The sequence below is a fragment of the Mustela nigripes genome, chromosome 4 (assembly GCF_022355385.1).
Source record: "Mustela nigripes isolate SB6536 chromosome 4, MUSNIG.SB6536, whole genome shotgun sequence".
In the NCBI taxonomy this organism is placed as follows: domain Eukaryota; kingdom Metazoa; phylum Chordata; class Mammalia; order Carnivora; family Mustelidae; genus Mustela; species Mustela nigripes.
Genome location: NC_081560.1, coordinates 135,764,180 through 135,780,745, shown reverse-complemented (window position 1 = coordinate 135,780,745; position 16,566 = coordinate 135,764,180). Strand labels below are relative to the sequence as shown.

Below are 16,566 nucleotides of genomic sequence, written 5' to 3'. Positions count from 1 at the left end.
CTTTCTTCAGTATCTTCTGCCTAGCCACAAAGCTCTTCCTCCCCCACAAAGAGAAGGGTTAGAGGGTAAATGATGTTATCACTGTTTATAAAATCTCCTTAATTCAGCATTCAAGCAGTCCTTCTTCTCTTACATTACCCCCTAGCCCCTCTCCACTCATCTGAGGCTTTGCTAACACTTAAATGGCCTCTGTTTGCAATTGTCTTGCCTAAGTGTCTTCTCTGACTTACCAATTTGGCCCCCAAACGGGAGAAAGTGGGAAAATTAAGACACACGAAGTGATGTACCTTATCATTTAAATACAATAAGCCCACATCCATTATCCAGGTAGTTTAGGAGTATTTCTTGAGCCCATCTGAGCAAGAATGGACTAGGTCTGCTGGAGTATTAAGTCACAGGGGATAGCAAATTCTAGAAGGTGAAGCTGCTCAAATGCAGAGTATCAAAAAATACATTATGCCCTTCTAGGCATTTCAATATTGTTTACCCACAAACAAGGGTGAAATATAGTCAGTGCCAGCTGTTCAGCTTTTATTTCCACAAAAGCAAAGATTAGAAGAATAAAGACTGCCATCTCAGGTAAATGAAATACCATCTCAACTGAAGAAAAAGCCAGAAAGAGATGACTAGCTTGGCAAACTTGGCTGTTCCTTGACCCACGTTCAACCAAATCAGGTTTAATCCATAATCTGAAGTCAGCGTCAATTTAGCAATTGCTCAAGAAACTCATTCAGCTCTTGAAACAGCTTAAGAGCTCAATTCACAGAACAAACCCAAACCTCCAGGTTCATTTACAAAACACTTCTGTATACCACGCCCTGTGCTAAATAGGATCTCATCACACTTAACCTACTAGACAATTCCAACCAGGCATGCATTATTGTCCAGGCAGAGACCAAATCCTAAAGAGGGCAAGGTCACTGAGCTTAGCAGTGATAAGACAAACTGTACCCTGATCTGTCCAACTCCAAAGCCTTGCCACTCTCTTCCCTTATTCTACCTTTCTAGTATTTCTCTGAAACTACAACCATTCATTTTGCAAAGATTGATTGTGCCTCTACTGTAGTTCAGGAGCTGTAGTACAGAGTGAACTCATAGACAACAGTCTCTGCCCTCACAGAGCTGAAGTTATTGGTTAACTAACTTCTGTTCACTCCACATCAAATTATAATCTCCATGAGGGCTGAAACATTATCTTGGTTCCTGCTTAATTCCAACAATAAGAACAGACTCTGGTACATGGGTACAGTAGACAGCAATGTGGTTCAAATATCTCCATGGGGCACCTGCGTGGCTCAGTCGATCGAGTGTCTGACTCTTGGTTTTGGCTCAGCTTATGATCTCGGGGTCATGAGATCGAGCCCTCCACTGGGGTCTGTACTCAGTGCAGAGTCTGCTTGAGATTCTCCCTCTCCCTCTCCCTCTGTCCCTTCCCTCTACTCTCTCTCTTACTAAAAAAGTCTTAAGCCGGGTGGGGGACCAACTCCATCCATGACATCCTCAGCAATGGTGTAGGAAACTGATCAAAACAATTCACCAAATGGATTTTATTCCCAAACACAGTTCCTTACAATGCATTATCTTAGTGCTATACTACAAATGGCCAGTATATAAATTTTAAATAAAATCTCTAAGACATTTGTAATTTGTAATTTTTAAATGTTAAAATAATTAAATCTTAAATAAATCTTTAAGAGCTTATTTTCCCACACCAAAAAAACAAACAAAAAACACAACAGTAAGAGATAGCCACAATACCATAGCAACGAGTAAATACATATGAGAAAAAAAAAGGTTTTAAAATATTTTTATTTGCAAAAATAAAGTAAAACTAATCTGAATCAGGTTCCTTCTTCTTCCTTCTTGCCCCTTTTGAGTGAGTCCCATGCTCTGTTTTGTCTTTGCCATGCTCCGTTTGTTGTGTTAGCCACTCTTTTTCTAGCTGTTTCAGCATGTCTGCAGTGAGAAGGCCTTGCTGTACCAATCTGGAAGCCAGGGATTTCTCTCCCACACTGGGGCTGGGTGTCTCAGCAGCTTTATTCCCTAATGTTTTGGCTCCACGCATCCTTCTAGCTTGGCCCTTCACAGTTCCTGACAATCGCGACTGGTTCTCTGCTGACAAGCTCTCCAAATTCAACAGCTTTTGTGCCTCTGAAATTTTAATCAGTTTGGTGATGTTGTGTACACCATCTTGGATAATGCCATCCAATTCTTTCTGGAGGTCTCGAATAAGGCTGGCATCTGGAAACATATCTATAAACCGGTAGCTGGGAAAGAGACACATTAGGTTATAACAAGAGCTCTTCTCACAGTATTGGACTTATCTCACTGACGTAACTACATCTTGACACTGATTAATCCCAAATGTTCTGTTTTTGCAAACTCTGTCCAGTGCTTCTGATCAACCCTTATTTTGGCCCCAGCACACCTGAGCGATACTGTCATTATGAGGATAGGTCATCACTCTCATCTTAAGTGATTCTGGTATGTTCCCCCGTGGGACATGCCCCACCTTTGAAAATCACTGAGCTAGCAGAGTACCTTTCAAATACTAATGTACAAGTGAATCACCTGGAGATCTTCTTAAAATGTGGTCTGATTAAGTCTGTGGTGGGCCTGATATTCTCTCGTTCTAATAAGTTCCCAGGTAGTCCCAGTGCTTTCGGTCCAGGGACCACCATTTGTATAGCAACAGTCTAGTAAACCTTCTCACCTACCTGTCTGAACTAGAATCACAGAAGTCCCTCAGTCATTTTTAGAATGTTTATAAATAAGGCTCAACAGCCATAATGGACAATAAACATAACATAAAACATCCTGCAAAAATGTGTCTAACTTGAGAGAGCAAAAGACCATTTACTCTTAAAATCTTTGATTTCCCCTATTACTTAGAAAAACAAGAGTACGTAAAGGAAAAATGTGATACCTTAGCCACAGGTAAAGATCCAAGACATCATGGACAGCTTCTAGATCCATAAGATCTTTAATATTCTTAGGTGGAAGTAATGGCCATTTAATATATCTGCGTAACCATGAGAAGGTCAGTGGCTCATTCCTGCTATACTGCCTGGCAAACTGAAAGAAAAGAAAAGAATGGTAGAAGAATCAAAATTCACCTAGGTCTGCAGTTAGAAAGAGAAAGCACAACAAAAAATCAACTGTGGTTGTTTCAATATGCAGGCTGGTATCTTTCCCTCTTTATACTTTTCTTAATTTTTAGAACATTTAATACTTTACAAAGACACTTTTAAGGAAATAGAAGGGGAGGGTGGCTTCCTTCATTTTCCAAAACCAGGGCAATAATATGTGCATCAGAAATTGTACAAGAACTAACTTTCCAGAGCCTAGGTCTTGTTAACTTTTATGTACATTTAATGTTCTAAGTTCTGGACAGACATGGAAGACTGTCATTTCTATCCCTTCAGGCAACAGTCCTATAACTACAAGTATGAGCTGTATCTTGTTAATGTCCTCCCTTATCATAAAGAAACTCTTTGGGTTGGTTGCCTATGAGTCAATCAAACTGGTAAAAAGACTGCCTCTTCACTTGGCTGTGGTGTTTTGGCTAAGCCACCACTCTGTGCTTCAGGTTCCTCATCAATACCGTAAGACCACCACACCTCCTCCTGGAACCACAGGACACTGCTGGATAATGTGCTTGGAAAACTAAGCTGCTCCCACTCCCCAACAACACTAGGCACAATTATGCATCAGACCACAACCATATGACACAGGTATTACCTACAGCAGACAGACCACAACCATATGAGATTTCTAGAACAAGAGTTTAAAATCTTTGGCTTCAAGAATAAGCTGATTTCAAATGGTTCATTTGCTGATTAGGGAAAATTATCTCTAAATGTTTAACCTAAACAAGGCCAATACTTCCAAGAGGCAAGGCAGTTTTAGAACAACTATGGTTAAATAATGTTGTGATTTGGGGCACCTGGGTGGCTCAGTCAATTAAGCGTCTGCCTTCAGCTCAGGTCATGATCCCAGAGTTCTGGGATGAAGCCCCACATCAGGCTCTCTGCTCGGCAGGGAGCATGCTTCTCCCCCTCCCTCTCCCTCTGCCTGTCACTCCAACTGCCTGTGCTCTCATTCTCTGTCAAATAAATGAAATCTTTAAAAAAAAAAAAAAGTTATGATTTTATTAAATTCAGTCATGCATTCTACTAAGCTTAATAAGTGCCAAACAGGATAGCCATGAAGATGGAAATGTGACCATACTAACCTTTGCTAAAAGCAGGACAAGCCAAACTCAGTTTCTTTTACAAAGACAGTGGCTTTAATATTTGTGGCCACAGACTAGTAGAAACCCGGTATGTAAAAGAGTTAAGTACAGAACTGTGCAGAGAGGGGAAGAGAGAGATGCCAATCAGGTACCTCCATCCAGCAGCCAGCCCTAAAGGAGCTCCCTAGAACACTGATTCCAAACAAACATCCAGGGGGGCATTAGAGACCATCCAAAGGATTGAGCTCTTTTATAGTTCAGTAAGTAATGGTGACCAAGAAAAAAGGAAAAATCTCTAAATGTAACATGCTACCACTAACAGAACATATAAGCGACTGTTGGTCTATACCATTCCGGACCTCTTACTCCTTAGTAAAATGCTGCTGCTTCATTACAAAAGCTGTATAAAAGGGGTCAAGGCCATGGTCTTGAGCTCTATCCAGGTCAGGTTATAGCAGTTGAGACTTTGTTCCATGAACTTCAACTTTATGCCAACTAACTCCCCCATAAACATCAGCTCTAAGTAACATATTTTCTAGGTAAATACCTGGGACGTTCAATACCTCTAAGACACATTAATGGGAAAAGAGAAAGGCAAGTTGCAGAATAATTCATCACAACATTTATGGGAAAACACACCCACTCAACAAAACTAGAATTTCTATATGTATACACACACGTAGGCAAACGCAATGGAAGAGGTCTGCAGTGACACAAACTGTTAACTGTAGCTTCGTTGAAGACTGGGATTGGGGGTGGTAACCCAATTTAACCTATCTGTAGTGTTTTAACTGAGTGTAGTGAGAAAGCATTTATGTATTATTTATGTGACTGCAAAGTAATTTAGAGCATAAATTTAGAAACAGATCTGGTAGGAACACAGTTAGTATGCAGAATGCTGAGTTCTACAGAAAAGACAGCAGTGAGACTGAGTGTGAGGAGGATTCAAAGAGGAGGCCTTTGGGGGTTTAGTGAGATAGCACTCCAGCCACAGGCAATAGGGGTGAGAGGCAAGAGCTCTGCGAGCTGAGAGGACATGGCCAGGGGCTGGAAGTCCAGCTTCCACTGCCCTTCCCTGCCCCCCCTTGTCTGGGAGCATCCTGTACTCCACAGGAGGCAGAGTTTTGTATCCTTATGCAAATGAATGAAAAGAAAAGGGGCTAGAACCTTGGCACCAAAAGCGTAAGATAGCTATCCCTGACTCAGTGCCTTATAATTAGGAAAACTGAATTTCCAAAAAATATTACCCAATGCCATTAAGAAAGAAGTGTATCAGGGCATCTGGCTGGCTCAGTTGGTAGAGCCTGTTGACTCTTTATTTTTTTTAAGATTTTATTTATTTATCTGTCAAAGAGAGAGAATGAGTGCGTAAGTTGGGGAGTAGCAGGTAGAGGGAGAAGCAGGCTCGCTGCTGAGCAAGGAGTCCAATGAAGGGCTCAATACCAGGATCCTGGAAACATGACCTGAGACAAAGGCAGAAATGCAACCAAACTGAGCCACCCAGACATCCCAGAGCATATGACTCTTGATCTCAGGGCTGTGAGTTCACATCTCACGTTGGGCAAGGAGCCTACTTAAAATAAACAGACAAATAAACAAATATTAAAAAGAAGACCAAAAGAACCATTAAGAAAAAAAAAGTGTATCATTAGGCAAAGAACCAGCCCCCCCAAATTATACTTGTTTTTGTTTTAGCTTCTTCACAAAGGCTACCACATAAATCCAAATACAAAGCAACAGTTTCCCTGACCCCCAAAAAAGTGCCTGTAAGAAAAAAAGAACCACTTTATATTTAACTTCTTATATAGTATCCCATATTGAAAGATACTCTCCAATCGTTTTACTTTATATAACAAAGTGTTGTTTGGGGAAATGCATGGACTTGAAACAAGGCAAATACAAAGACAAAGGCTTACCTGTAACAATGAAGAACAGACAAAGGGCTGCTTCTTGTTGATCGGAGCTGTGCAGAAAACATACCGCACTCGGAGACTTAATGGAATATGTTGGATCAACTCTGCAGAAAATTTAAAATCATCCATGTTGCAGACAAAATACTGCCCATCAACTTGTGAAAAGTCTACAAAAATATCCTGGGACGGGGGGAAAGATACATTACTGGACTGCCTAAGTGGGCAGGAATAAAGTGCTCAAGTCTACAAAGGACAATCTCTTCAAATCTGTAAGTCTTCTAGAAAGCCCCCCTTAATCCACTGCCTTCCCAAGCCAAAAGACTTCCCCCATGGCCTTCCCAACCTGAAATACTCAGAAAATTCCTTAGGACGAGAGTCCCAGAAGATTCTGAGAGAATGTTTTTCCACCTTCAAGATAAACTTCACAGGCAGCAACGTCATAAAACAGACTACTCACTGATGCCCAGGAGGTTAACCTGTAACTGTCTGACATACCAACATTTTTAGAAAAGAAATTTTAGATTTTAGAAGAGATTTAAAAGTGAGTTTTTACTTACAATGAGATTAGAAAGTGTTGTATCAGGGAGATGGTAAGCAAACATTTCAATCTGCTCAGCAGTTGGATGAAGACCGGCTGCCTTTAGTAAAAGAAAGATCAACTCTAAGTTTTCTTTTTAAAGGACAACTTTCCTTAAGTTATTTCAAAATACTCCTATATTCGAATAGGCTAAGCTCTAGCCAAATTAGTGAAATGACAAGAATTTGAGTAAAAAAGAAAAAAGCAATATATCACTTTCCCATTTATTACCAATTAAGAAAGCTGATGATTCAGTAAAATCAACCAATTATACCCAACTGAGTACTTAGTCAATCTTTTGCAGGTATCTTAGTTGTACTCCTAAAATCTATGATGATTTGACAGAGTACCAAAACTGCTTTCCAGGGTCTCAGTTATCTTCACTGAACAAAAACGAACAAGGGAAATCAATCACTTTAGCCAAGGCAATAAAACTGACAAATACAGGAGAGAATGTCTTAACTGGAGGCCAATGATCTCTTCAACGGTATTCCAGTACCAATAAATGCCTACAGTTAAGTATACGCAGAGAGAAAGGGCATGGGAAAGAGAAAGAGCAAAGGATGAATGGAGGAAAGAAGAGACGAGTCATGGGAGGGAGGCGGAGTATGAGGAACCGAGGCACACAGGAGAAAAGTGCGGGTGTGTCATTATCAACTGCACTCTTAACAAAAGTTACAGAAATTAGTTCAACCACAGCCTTCCTCCAGGAATGTTTCCTTGCATCACCTCATTTCTACTCCCCTTTACCAGCACCCCTGAAGAATAAAACGAGCCACGTTAATTTATAAGTGAATTTTCCAAGCAACTTCAATTGTAACGGTTTGCTTAAAATACATATGCTGCTGCCTCAACTAACTGCACTAACCAAAACGGAACCTTGTCCTTACTAGCTCAAAGTTGTATCGCTTAGTACAGTTTCTGCCCCACACTCAAGGCTTCTCCCACATTCTCCCACGTTACAGACATTGTGGAGGATATGTAATATTCAAACTTCTCATAATTTTTCGGTCTGTTGACACAGCTGTGTGCCCACCTGAAGCAACTACGCCCCTCCTCGACCCATCATCAGACAGGAAGAACTAAAGGAGTATCAGGTTCACTACACTTGTTTCATCTGGACCTTTCACTTGCACACCATTCTCCGATGAAGGTATGCCTCTCCAAAGCAGTAAAGTAGAGCTTTCTTGACATGATTTTCACGGCACAAAACTTTCTTTTGCTTATTTCTATTTCCAGGGGTCAGAAGCAAGAGTCTGGAAGGTACATGAAGGAAGGAATGACTGTCCTCCACGGAGAAGTAATTAACATATTACATCTTACCTTTATAGGATCCACGGGCCTATTCAAAATTTCCTTTAATAAACTGAGGTCTTCTCGATTCATTGTTGTCACTTCTCCCTCCTTATATTTTGAACTGAATCTACCAGCTCTGCCAGCAATCTGCAAGGCCTGAGAGGTAGTAATTGGTTCTATTTCTCTCTCTCCCTTTTCATTGATAGTGGGTTTTATAAGGGAATAAAAAATAATTCTCCTTATGCTCCTGAAAGAGAAATAAAAGTACTCGCTCAGAATGCTGAATAAAAAACTCTCCATCATTCGGTGGCGGCTCCTGAGCAGACCGGTCTTCTCTCGCTCACGCACCTCGCTCCGCTTGCTCTGCAACCATGCCTGACAAACCCGATATGGCTGAGATTGAGAAATTCGATAAGTCGAAATTGAAGAAGACAGAAACACAAGAGAAAAATCCACTGCCTTCAAAAGAAACGATTGAACAGGAGAAGCAAGCGGGCGAATCGTAATGAGGCAGGCGCCGCTGATACGCACTATACATTCCACAAGCATTGCCTTCTTATTTACTTCTTTTTAGCTGTTTAACTTTTAAGATGCAAAGAGGTTGGATCAAGTTTAAATGACTATGGTCCCCTCGTTCTTAGCAAAGAATCTGAACTACTGACTGGGAAGCCAAACCTCCTATACATCGGCAGGGGAAGGAAAATAACTTGTATGCCAGCGAAGGAAGAAGCTGGGTGGACACAACTAGTGAAAACTAAGCTGGTCCAAGGTGTCTTGCCGGGCGGTAAACTGCAGTTTAGTCAGAGTGCCATTTTTTTCTTTGAATGATTTTAAGTATTGGAATGCACAATTTTTTAATACGCAAATAAAAAGTTTAAAATGTGAGAAAAAAAACCAAAAAACAAAAAACTCTCCATAATTTGGGTCATTGCAGAAATGCTCACTGCAATTCTAGTTTAGGTTAGGCTTCCTTACAATCTTGTCCACTGTTTACAAAATAAGGAAAAGAGGTTTGTCAATAATTCTTTTTCTTCCCCTTAAATAGCATTTACACATTTTTAATAAATGTGTAAATTTACTAAAATCATTAAATTGTACATTTACCAAAAAAAAATTGTCCATTTACAAGGGGTAAACTGTGGAGTACGTAAATTATCCTTCAATAAGTTACAGAAAATAACTTTTCTTTTTTTATTTTATTTATTTGAGAGAGACCAAGAGCACGAGCAGGGGGAAGAACAAAGGGAGAGGGGAGGGCCAAGCATACTCTGCGCTGAGTGCAGAGCCTGACTCAGGGCTTGATCCCAGGACCCTGAGGTCATGACCTGAGCTGAAATCAAGAGTCGCACACTAAACTAACTGAGCCACCCAGGCACCCCAAAAATAACTTTTTATTTTTTATAAGAGTAAACCACATAAAGTACTCTCAGACTGCTTTTGAAGTTGGCTGCTACCACGGGTGGCTCAGTGAGGAGTGAGTGGCATCAGACTCTTGATTGCAGCTCGGGTTGTGACCTCAGGGTTGTGAGATCAAGCCCCATGGTGGCTGTGTGGTCAGCAGGGAGTCTGCTTGCAATTCTCCTCCCTCTACTCCTCCCCTCTCACACACTCTAGTAAAAAAAACAAAACAAAAACAAAATAGCTATTAACAGCTATTAACATATATACTTATTTTTAATATACATTTATATAAATATGTGCATATTTACATAAATGTGTATTTATATTTAACATATAATAAAGCTATTAACAGCTCTGAATAGTTCTTTAATTCACAAAGGTATAACTGCCTTGATTACCCAGAGAGGACTATTTAAGCATAATACTGTTACTCCTAGAGCTAACGCCTAGCCCCACACTCACACACTTGTTGACTGAGATTGGAAGTACAATGGAATAACATAACAGGCTAGTAGTAGGGAGTATCACTCAAAACTCCTAGTGCTGTTTATTTTTTTTATTCTCTCAAGAGACATAAACAAGATCAATCTCAGATCTCTATTACAATACCCATTCTTCTAAACTTAAATGTTTGGTCATTCTAATGCCAATTAGAAAATGTTTAATTGCGATCTAACCCACTGACTATCCATGAGTATTAAAAACAAATTACTTACAAATTAAGTCCCATGCCAATTGCATCTGTAGCAACCAGGATTTTGCATGGATCATCAGGATCATTAAACTTTTTTGCTTGAGCAAGTTTGGTCCCTAAAATCAGAAGGTTTATGTTAGTTCAGCATTTTCAGTCTTTTAACACATCATACTAAGTATATCTTGGAACTCCTCATCTCCTACTCTCCATTTTTATGAATAAAACTCTTATTGTTTCTGGGTACCAGGATGGCTCAGTCAGTTAAGCATCTGACTCTTAATTTCAGCTCAGGTCATTATCTCAGAGTCCTGGGATCAAGCCTGCACTGGGCTCCACGATGAGGATGAAGTCTGCTTGGGATTCTCTCCCCGCCTCCCTCTGACCCCCTCACCCCACTGACACTCGTGCTCTCTCTCTAGGGAAAAAAAAAAAAAAGGTTTCAGGACTATAACTTCAACACAATTAACAAACTGGTATTTCATATTTTAATATTTTTGTTTTGTTTTGTTCTTAGAGAGAGCCAGGAGGGGCAGAGGGAGATGGAAAGAGAGAATCCCAAGCAAGCTCCATGGCCAGCACAGAGCCCAACATGGGGTTCCATCTCACAACCCTGAAATCATGACCAGAGTCAAAATCAAGTGTCAGATGTCTAACTGAGCCACCCAGGTGCCCCTTTAATGACTTGCTATAAAAAATTATCAACTCAATGTTTAAAATATAGCCTAACAGCAGCAGCAAGAACTATGAATTTAAAAACTTCTATTCCCCACCAAGATGAAACAGAGGAATTTATTTTATATGACCCATAATAAATTACTAGTTTATCAAGTGACATAATTCAGTACCTTTTACTAAGTTCTCTATACATAGCATGACACAAACAGCAAAAATAAGAGATTTCATATCTGTCATAATGAAAGCCAATAATTACCAGGTGGGAGACTGCCATATATAACAGCTGATTCCAATCCCCGAATTTCAATCTGTCGACTCACAGAATAAATATCATTCTTGCTAAAACAGACAATGCAGTCCCCAGGCCGAAGGTTGTCTAATGATTCTAATGCATGATCCAGCACAGAAATGGGGGTAAGCCTCTCATAGTTTCGAACCTACAATAAAGACATGATATTTTAAAGTAACACACTTAGCTTCTTGTGATTAATACATAAGTGAAAACCTGTAATGAAAAGTAGCTAAATATTGGGGTGCCTAGGTGGATCAGTTTGTTAAGCATCTGCCTTTGACTCAGGTCATGATCCCAAAATCCTGGGATCGAGCCCTGCATCAGGCTCACTGCAGCAGGGAGAATCTGCTTCTCCCTCACCCTCTGGCCCTCCTCCCTGTGTTCCCTCTAAATAAGTAAATAAATAAATAAATAAATAAATCTTTTTTTTAAAAGTAACTGACAAGTTCCAACATTTTTCAAAGGAAAGTGCAAAAAAACACATTATTTTTCATATAATAAATGTTACCATCGATTCTCATTGGTATTTCTAAACCCCTAAAATGCCATATAGCATTTCAAAAATTTTTCAAAGCACTTTTACATATATTCAATTTTCATGGCAACTTGATAACTTCAGAAGGGTTATTAATTATTATTTCCATTTTATAAAAAAGTAAAATAGAACTCATATAAAAGATCAGGTCTGATAAAGGTCCTTTCAGTTCTAGTCTTCTGCTATTTGCCTAAGAATGTAAAGCTAATGACAGCAAAGCCTAGAACCCAGATTTTCTTCTACTACATTCTAGCCTCTCCCTGAAAGCTGAACATAAAACTAAAAGCCCAATTTTTAAAAATTCCTTCATCTTATTCAAGAACTACAATAAAAAAACAAAAGAAAACCTAGGATTAAAAGGAAACCAGTTACTTTCTATGAATTTAAGAAAGTGATACAAACTATCTCTAGCAATTAGATGTATATCAAAGGTCCTAACACCAGACATCTGAGGCTCTGAAAACCATGAACTTTTGCTAAGCCTCAAACTTCCAACATTCCTGACTTAGTTAATTCTAAAGAGATCTGCTCAAACTCCAGAAAGTTTTGTCAAGAGAAGATGAAAAGTCTTCTTGTACTTTTGGAAGGCTTGGGGTATGCTGGCCATTCTGCCAGGATTTCACATCATGATATTCAACCAAATATGTATGACCCAGTCAACTGGGAGGAAATGAAGCATTCTTTTTATTTCAGTTAAGTTCCGACTGTGCCACTATCTGGGACCTACAAAGCACTGCTGGGGTACTCTAGGCTATTTGCTATGCCACCTTGAGAACAAAGCATGTAATCTAGTACCTCCACTTCCTCCCCAGTCGTGTACATAAGCTCAGTAACCAGGTCAATAGCGGCAGATTCTCCACACAAATGGATTTCTTCAGCACAGAGCCCTGTTAAATGCAAAATCAGTCATTTGTTTAAAGATATGAAATTGAATATATAATACCTTAATACAGCAAAAATGCTTTGCTTACCTATTGCTTTACAACTTTACCAAGCCTGTTCATCATCTCTTTGATACAAACCTCAAAATAAAAACTTTTTTGGGGGCGCCTGGGTGGCTCCGTGGGTTAAGCCACTGCCTTCGGCTCAGGTCATGATCTCAGGGTCCTGGGATCAAGTCCCACATCGGGCTGTCTGCTCAGCAAGGAGCCTGCTTCCTCCTCTCTCTCTGCCTGCCTCTTGCCTACTTGTGATCTCTGTCTGTCAAATAAATAAATAAAATCTTTAAAAAAAAAAAAAAAGCCTCTGCCTTCGGCTCGGGTCATGATCCCAGGGTCCTGGGATCAAGCCCCACATCGGTCTCTCTGCTCAGCAGGGAGCCTGCTTCCCCCACTCTCTCTCTCTGCCTGCCTCTCTGCCGCCTTCTAATCTGTCAAATAAATAAATAAATAAAATCTTTAAAAAAAATAAAATAAAATAAAAACTTTTTTTAATAGATTTTATTTATTTACTTGACAGACAGAGATCATAAGATAAGTAGGCAAAGAGGCAGGCAGAGAGAGAGAGAGAAGAGGAAGCAAGCTCCCTGCTGAGCAGAGAGCCCGATGTAGGGCTCGATTCCAGAACCCTGAGATTATTACCTGAGCCGAAGGCAGAGGCTTTAACCCACTGAGCCACCCAGGCGCCCCAAAATAACAACCTTCTAATGGGCAGAGATTGTCTCAGAGCTTTTAAACTGGTTTGGCCGAGGTTTTGAGTCTCTTCGAGGGTGAAACCAGCCAGGATTAGAACATGGCATTCTGATGGATAGCCCTGAATCTTATACTTACTTTTTCAAATTAGGCTCCATGGAATCACTAAGGTCTCAAAGGCTGAGGGCTGAAGGGTAAATGAGACTACAAGCTCCTTACCGCTGAGCAGATTCACTGTCATCTATTTTAAATTGCAGATTTTAATATATACGCTTTGTTTAAAGGAGTTCAGCTACTTGTTTTTAAATTTCAAAACACATGACCTACAACACAATGATCAAAAATCCACTCCAATATCAAGCAGTGGAAATGTTCATTCATGTCCATGGATCTCAAACACTCCAATTCCAGGAGCCTATCCTAAAGAATTAATTAAATAAATAAGTAAGTAAAAAGCTATGGCCACAAAAATTTTTACTGTAGCACTATCAGTAATAGAAAAAAATGTTCAACTCTGTAGGAAAAAAACAGCACAGCTCTTCAATGGAGAATAGGCAATATTAGTATGTGGTGTGAAAAAAAAGTCTATGAAATAAGAAAACTGGAAAAAAGCAAGATACAAAATAGCATATTCACAAAATACCATACTCATCACAAGGAAAAAGACTATCATAAAACACCAAAATATTAATCCTGGTTGTGTAAAGATGGTGAGATTTGGACATTTTAACTTTAATTAACTTGTTATGCTAACTTTATAGTAAGAGAACTGGACTTCCCATTATTAAAATAATAATTAGGAAATAAAAACTCACACTAGGCTAACCCTCAAAAAGAGAGGATCCTAATGACTCTATTTGGTAATGTAAAGCAGAGAAATGCATCTCCATGCAGATGTCACAAAGCACAGCTCTTAGTATTAAGACCACTAACCTAGAAGTGCTCTAGTCCAAGCCCATCCTCTGCCTGGATCTCTGATCATTTGAATTTCATCGATCACGGCCACGTCATCTACAATGAGAAGTTATCATGAGCAATGCAATCAACTTAAACAGTGTCATGAACAAATTACAGCACCACAACTCAAGCTTCGTCACCACCATCACCACCGTCGCCACTCGCTAAGCACTTCTTTCCTAGCAGGCTTGCTCTAAGTGCTTTACAATTATAACTCAACTCATCTTGGCAACAAACATATACAATAAGTATCATCATTCTAGCCATTTTACAGAAGAATAAACTGAGGCCCAGAGAAGTTAAATCTCTGGCCCAAGGTTATACAGCATGTACAGTTAATAAGCGTAAGATCTAAAAACAGGAAATTCAAACCCAGGCCATCTAGCATCTACTGGGTCCCTTTGTCTTATGAGACAGCTTGGAGAATCTGCTTCATAAGAACAAATACACCCAGTGGCGCCTGGGTAGCTCGGTTGAGTGTTTGACTCTCGATTTCAGCTCAGGATCAGGATCTCAGGGTCATGGAGTCAAGCTGTGCACTGGGCTCCACACTCAGCAGGAAGTCTGCTTCTCTCTCTCCCTCTTCCTTTGCCCCTCCCCCTATTTGTAAATGCATGCACAGGATCTCTCTAAAATAAATAAACCTTTTTTTTTAATTTTAATTTTTTAAAAAGATTTTATTTATTTATCTGACAGAGATCACAGGTAGGCAGAGAGAGAGGAAGGGAAGCAGGCTCCCTGCTGAGCAGAGATCCCAGGACCCTGGGATCATGACCCGAGCCGAAGGCAGAGGCTTTAACCCACTGAGCCACCCAGGCACGCCTAAATAAATAAACCTTTAAGAAAAAAGAAAAGAATAAACATACCCACAGGGTAGTAAAAAAGAGAAAGTATCTACACTTCCAGGAACAAGGAGTAGACAGCCCTACTACAATGAAGCTTCTCTATCACAGGAACCCAGGCAGATGTCAGGAGCAGGAAGAAGAGCAAGTGTCATTCCCTGATCTTTAACTACGCTCATTCTTAGGGGTTTTAAGCTCATCGCAACAGCAACAACTGTACCTCATTTTATTTTCTAATGCCAAAATGCTTTTGACCATATTATTTTCTTCTCTTTAAGTCATGTAAACTGTATTTTAATTTTCTTCCTCAAGTAACAAGGAGTTGAGAAGAGCACATTAAAGAAAAAAAAACTAATATGCACACAGTAACATTTAGGAAACAAAAGCAAGCAAGCACATTTTATACTGAAAAACCATCATATTAAAAATCACCTACTGCAGTTGGGTATATACAAACAAGATTAGAAACAAGGGTACAGAAGAGGGAATTCTGATTTATAAAATTCTGTGCTACCTAAATTTTTATAATGTACTACTTTTATAATACTCATTTTAAAAAAAAAAACTTCATTTACTCAGAAAAATTATTAAAACAGAAAAAGCTAACTAAAGTACATAATGTATAATCCCTATTTAATTAAATATACACACCAACAATGCACTCATAAGTATATTCATACACAACACAATCACAAACACAGAAGAAATCTGGAAAATACACACCACAGGGTTAAGGTTAATACTTGTTGATTCGGATGGGTAGGATTGGGAGGTTGTAGGGTTTTTTTTCTTCTCTTTGCATTTATTTTTGTATTTTCTATAATGAAGATATGATTGCTTAGTGGTAAGAAAAAATTAATTTTTATTTAAAATATTTTCAAAACTACTTAAATAGAAGTTCACTGAAATATGATACAATATTGAAAAACTTTTGTTTTTTTTAAAGATTTGATTTATTCATTTGTGAGAAAGAGAACATGAGCAGAGGGGAGTGGCAGAAGGAGAGGAGAAGCAGGCTCCCCACGAAGCAGGGAGCTGGGACATGGGGCTCAATCCCAGGACTCTGATCATGACCCGAACTGAAGGCAGCCGCTTAAAGGGCTGAGCCACCCAGGTGTCCATTAGTGAAAAACTTTAGGCAATCTAAATATTTTTTAATAGGGGAGGGAATGAATAATTTTAGTCATAAGATGGAATTTTAGCCACAAACTTTATATATATATTTATGATATATATGATACACATACAAATGATACATGTATAACAAGACTAGATCTAAAAACAGACTGTGGAAGAAAAAAAAGCAAGTTGTAGAACGATAATACAATATAGTAATCACATCAATGTTTTAAAAAATACATAATCCAGGGGGGCGCCTGGGTGGCTCAGTGGGTTAAGCCTCTGCCTTCAGCCCAGGTCATGATCCCAGGGTCCTGGGATCGAGCCCCACATCGGGCTCTCTGCTCAGTGGGGAGCCTGCTTCCCCCCTCTCTCTCTGCCTGCCTCTCTGCCTACTTGT

General features: G+C 39.5%; 2 protein-coding genes across 2 annotated transcripts in view; one reads left to right on the top strand and one right to left on the bottom strand.

Annotated features, from left to right (window-relative positions):
• Positions 1–1,527: 1,527 nt before the first annotated feature.
• The window catches only part of SUPV3L1 (Suv3 like RNA helicase), a 28,117-nt gene continuing 13,078 nt past the window's right edge, over positions 1,528–16,566 (bottom strand). The window contains exons 7-15 of the mRNA XM_059397606.1: positions 14,182–14,259; positions 12,413–12,504; positions 11,047–11,227; positions 10,138–10,231; positions 8,048–8,267; positions 6,705–6,785; positions 6,151–6,327; positions 2,927–3,075; positions 1,528–2,267 (exon numbers count right to left, since the gene is read on the bottom strand). Of these exons, the coding sequence (XP_059253589.1) occupies positions 1,832–2,267; positions 2,927–3,075; positions 6,151–6,327; positions 6,705–6,785; positions 8,048–8,267; positions 10,138–10,231; positions 11,047–11,227; positions 12,413–12,504; positions 14,182–14,259 (1,508 nt within the window). The 3' untranslated portion in view covers positions 1,528–1,831. The remainder of the gene's footprint in view (positions 2,268–2,926; positions 3,076–6,150; positions 6,328–6,704; positions 6,786–8,047; positions 8,268–10,137; positions 10,232–11,046; positions 11,228–12,412; positions 12,505–14,181; positions 14,260–16,566) is intronic.
• LOC132016370 (thymosin beta-4-like) lies at positions 8,326–8,900 on the top strand. Its single transcript, XM_059397608.1, has one exon. The coding sequence runs from the start codon at positions 8,392–8,394 to the stop codon at positions 8,524–8,526; it is 135 nt and encodes a 44-aa protein (XP_059253591.1). The 5' UTR covers positions 8,326–8,391; the 3' UTR covers positions 8,527–8,900.

Coding starts and splice junctions, on each gene's coding strand:
- LOC132016370 (XM_059397608.1), top strand. CDS start 8,392: ATGCCTGACAAACCCGATATGGCTGAGATTGAGAAATTCGATAAGTCG.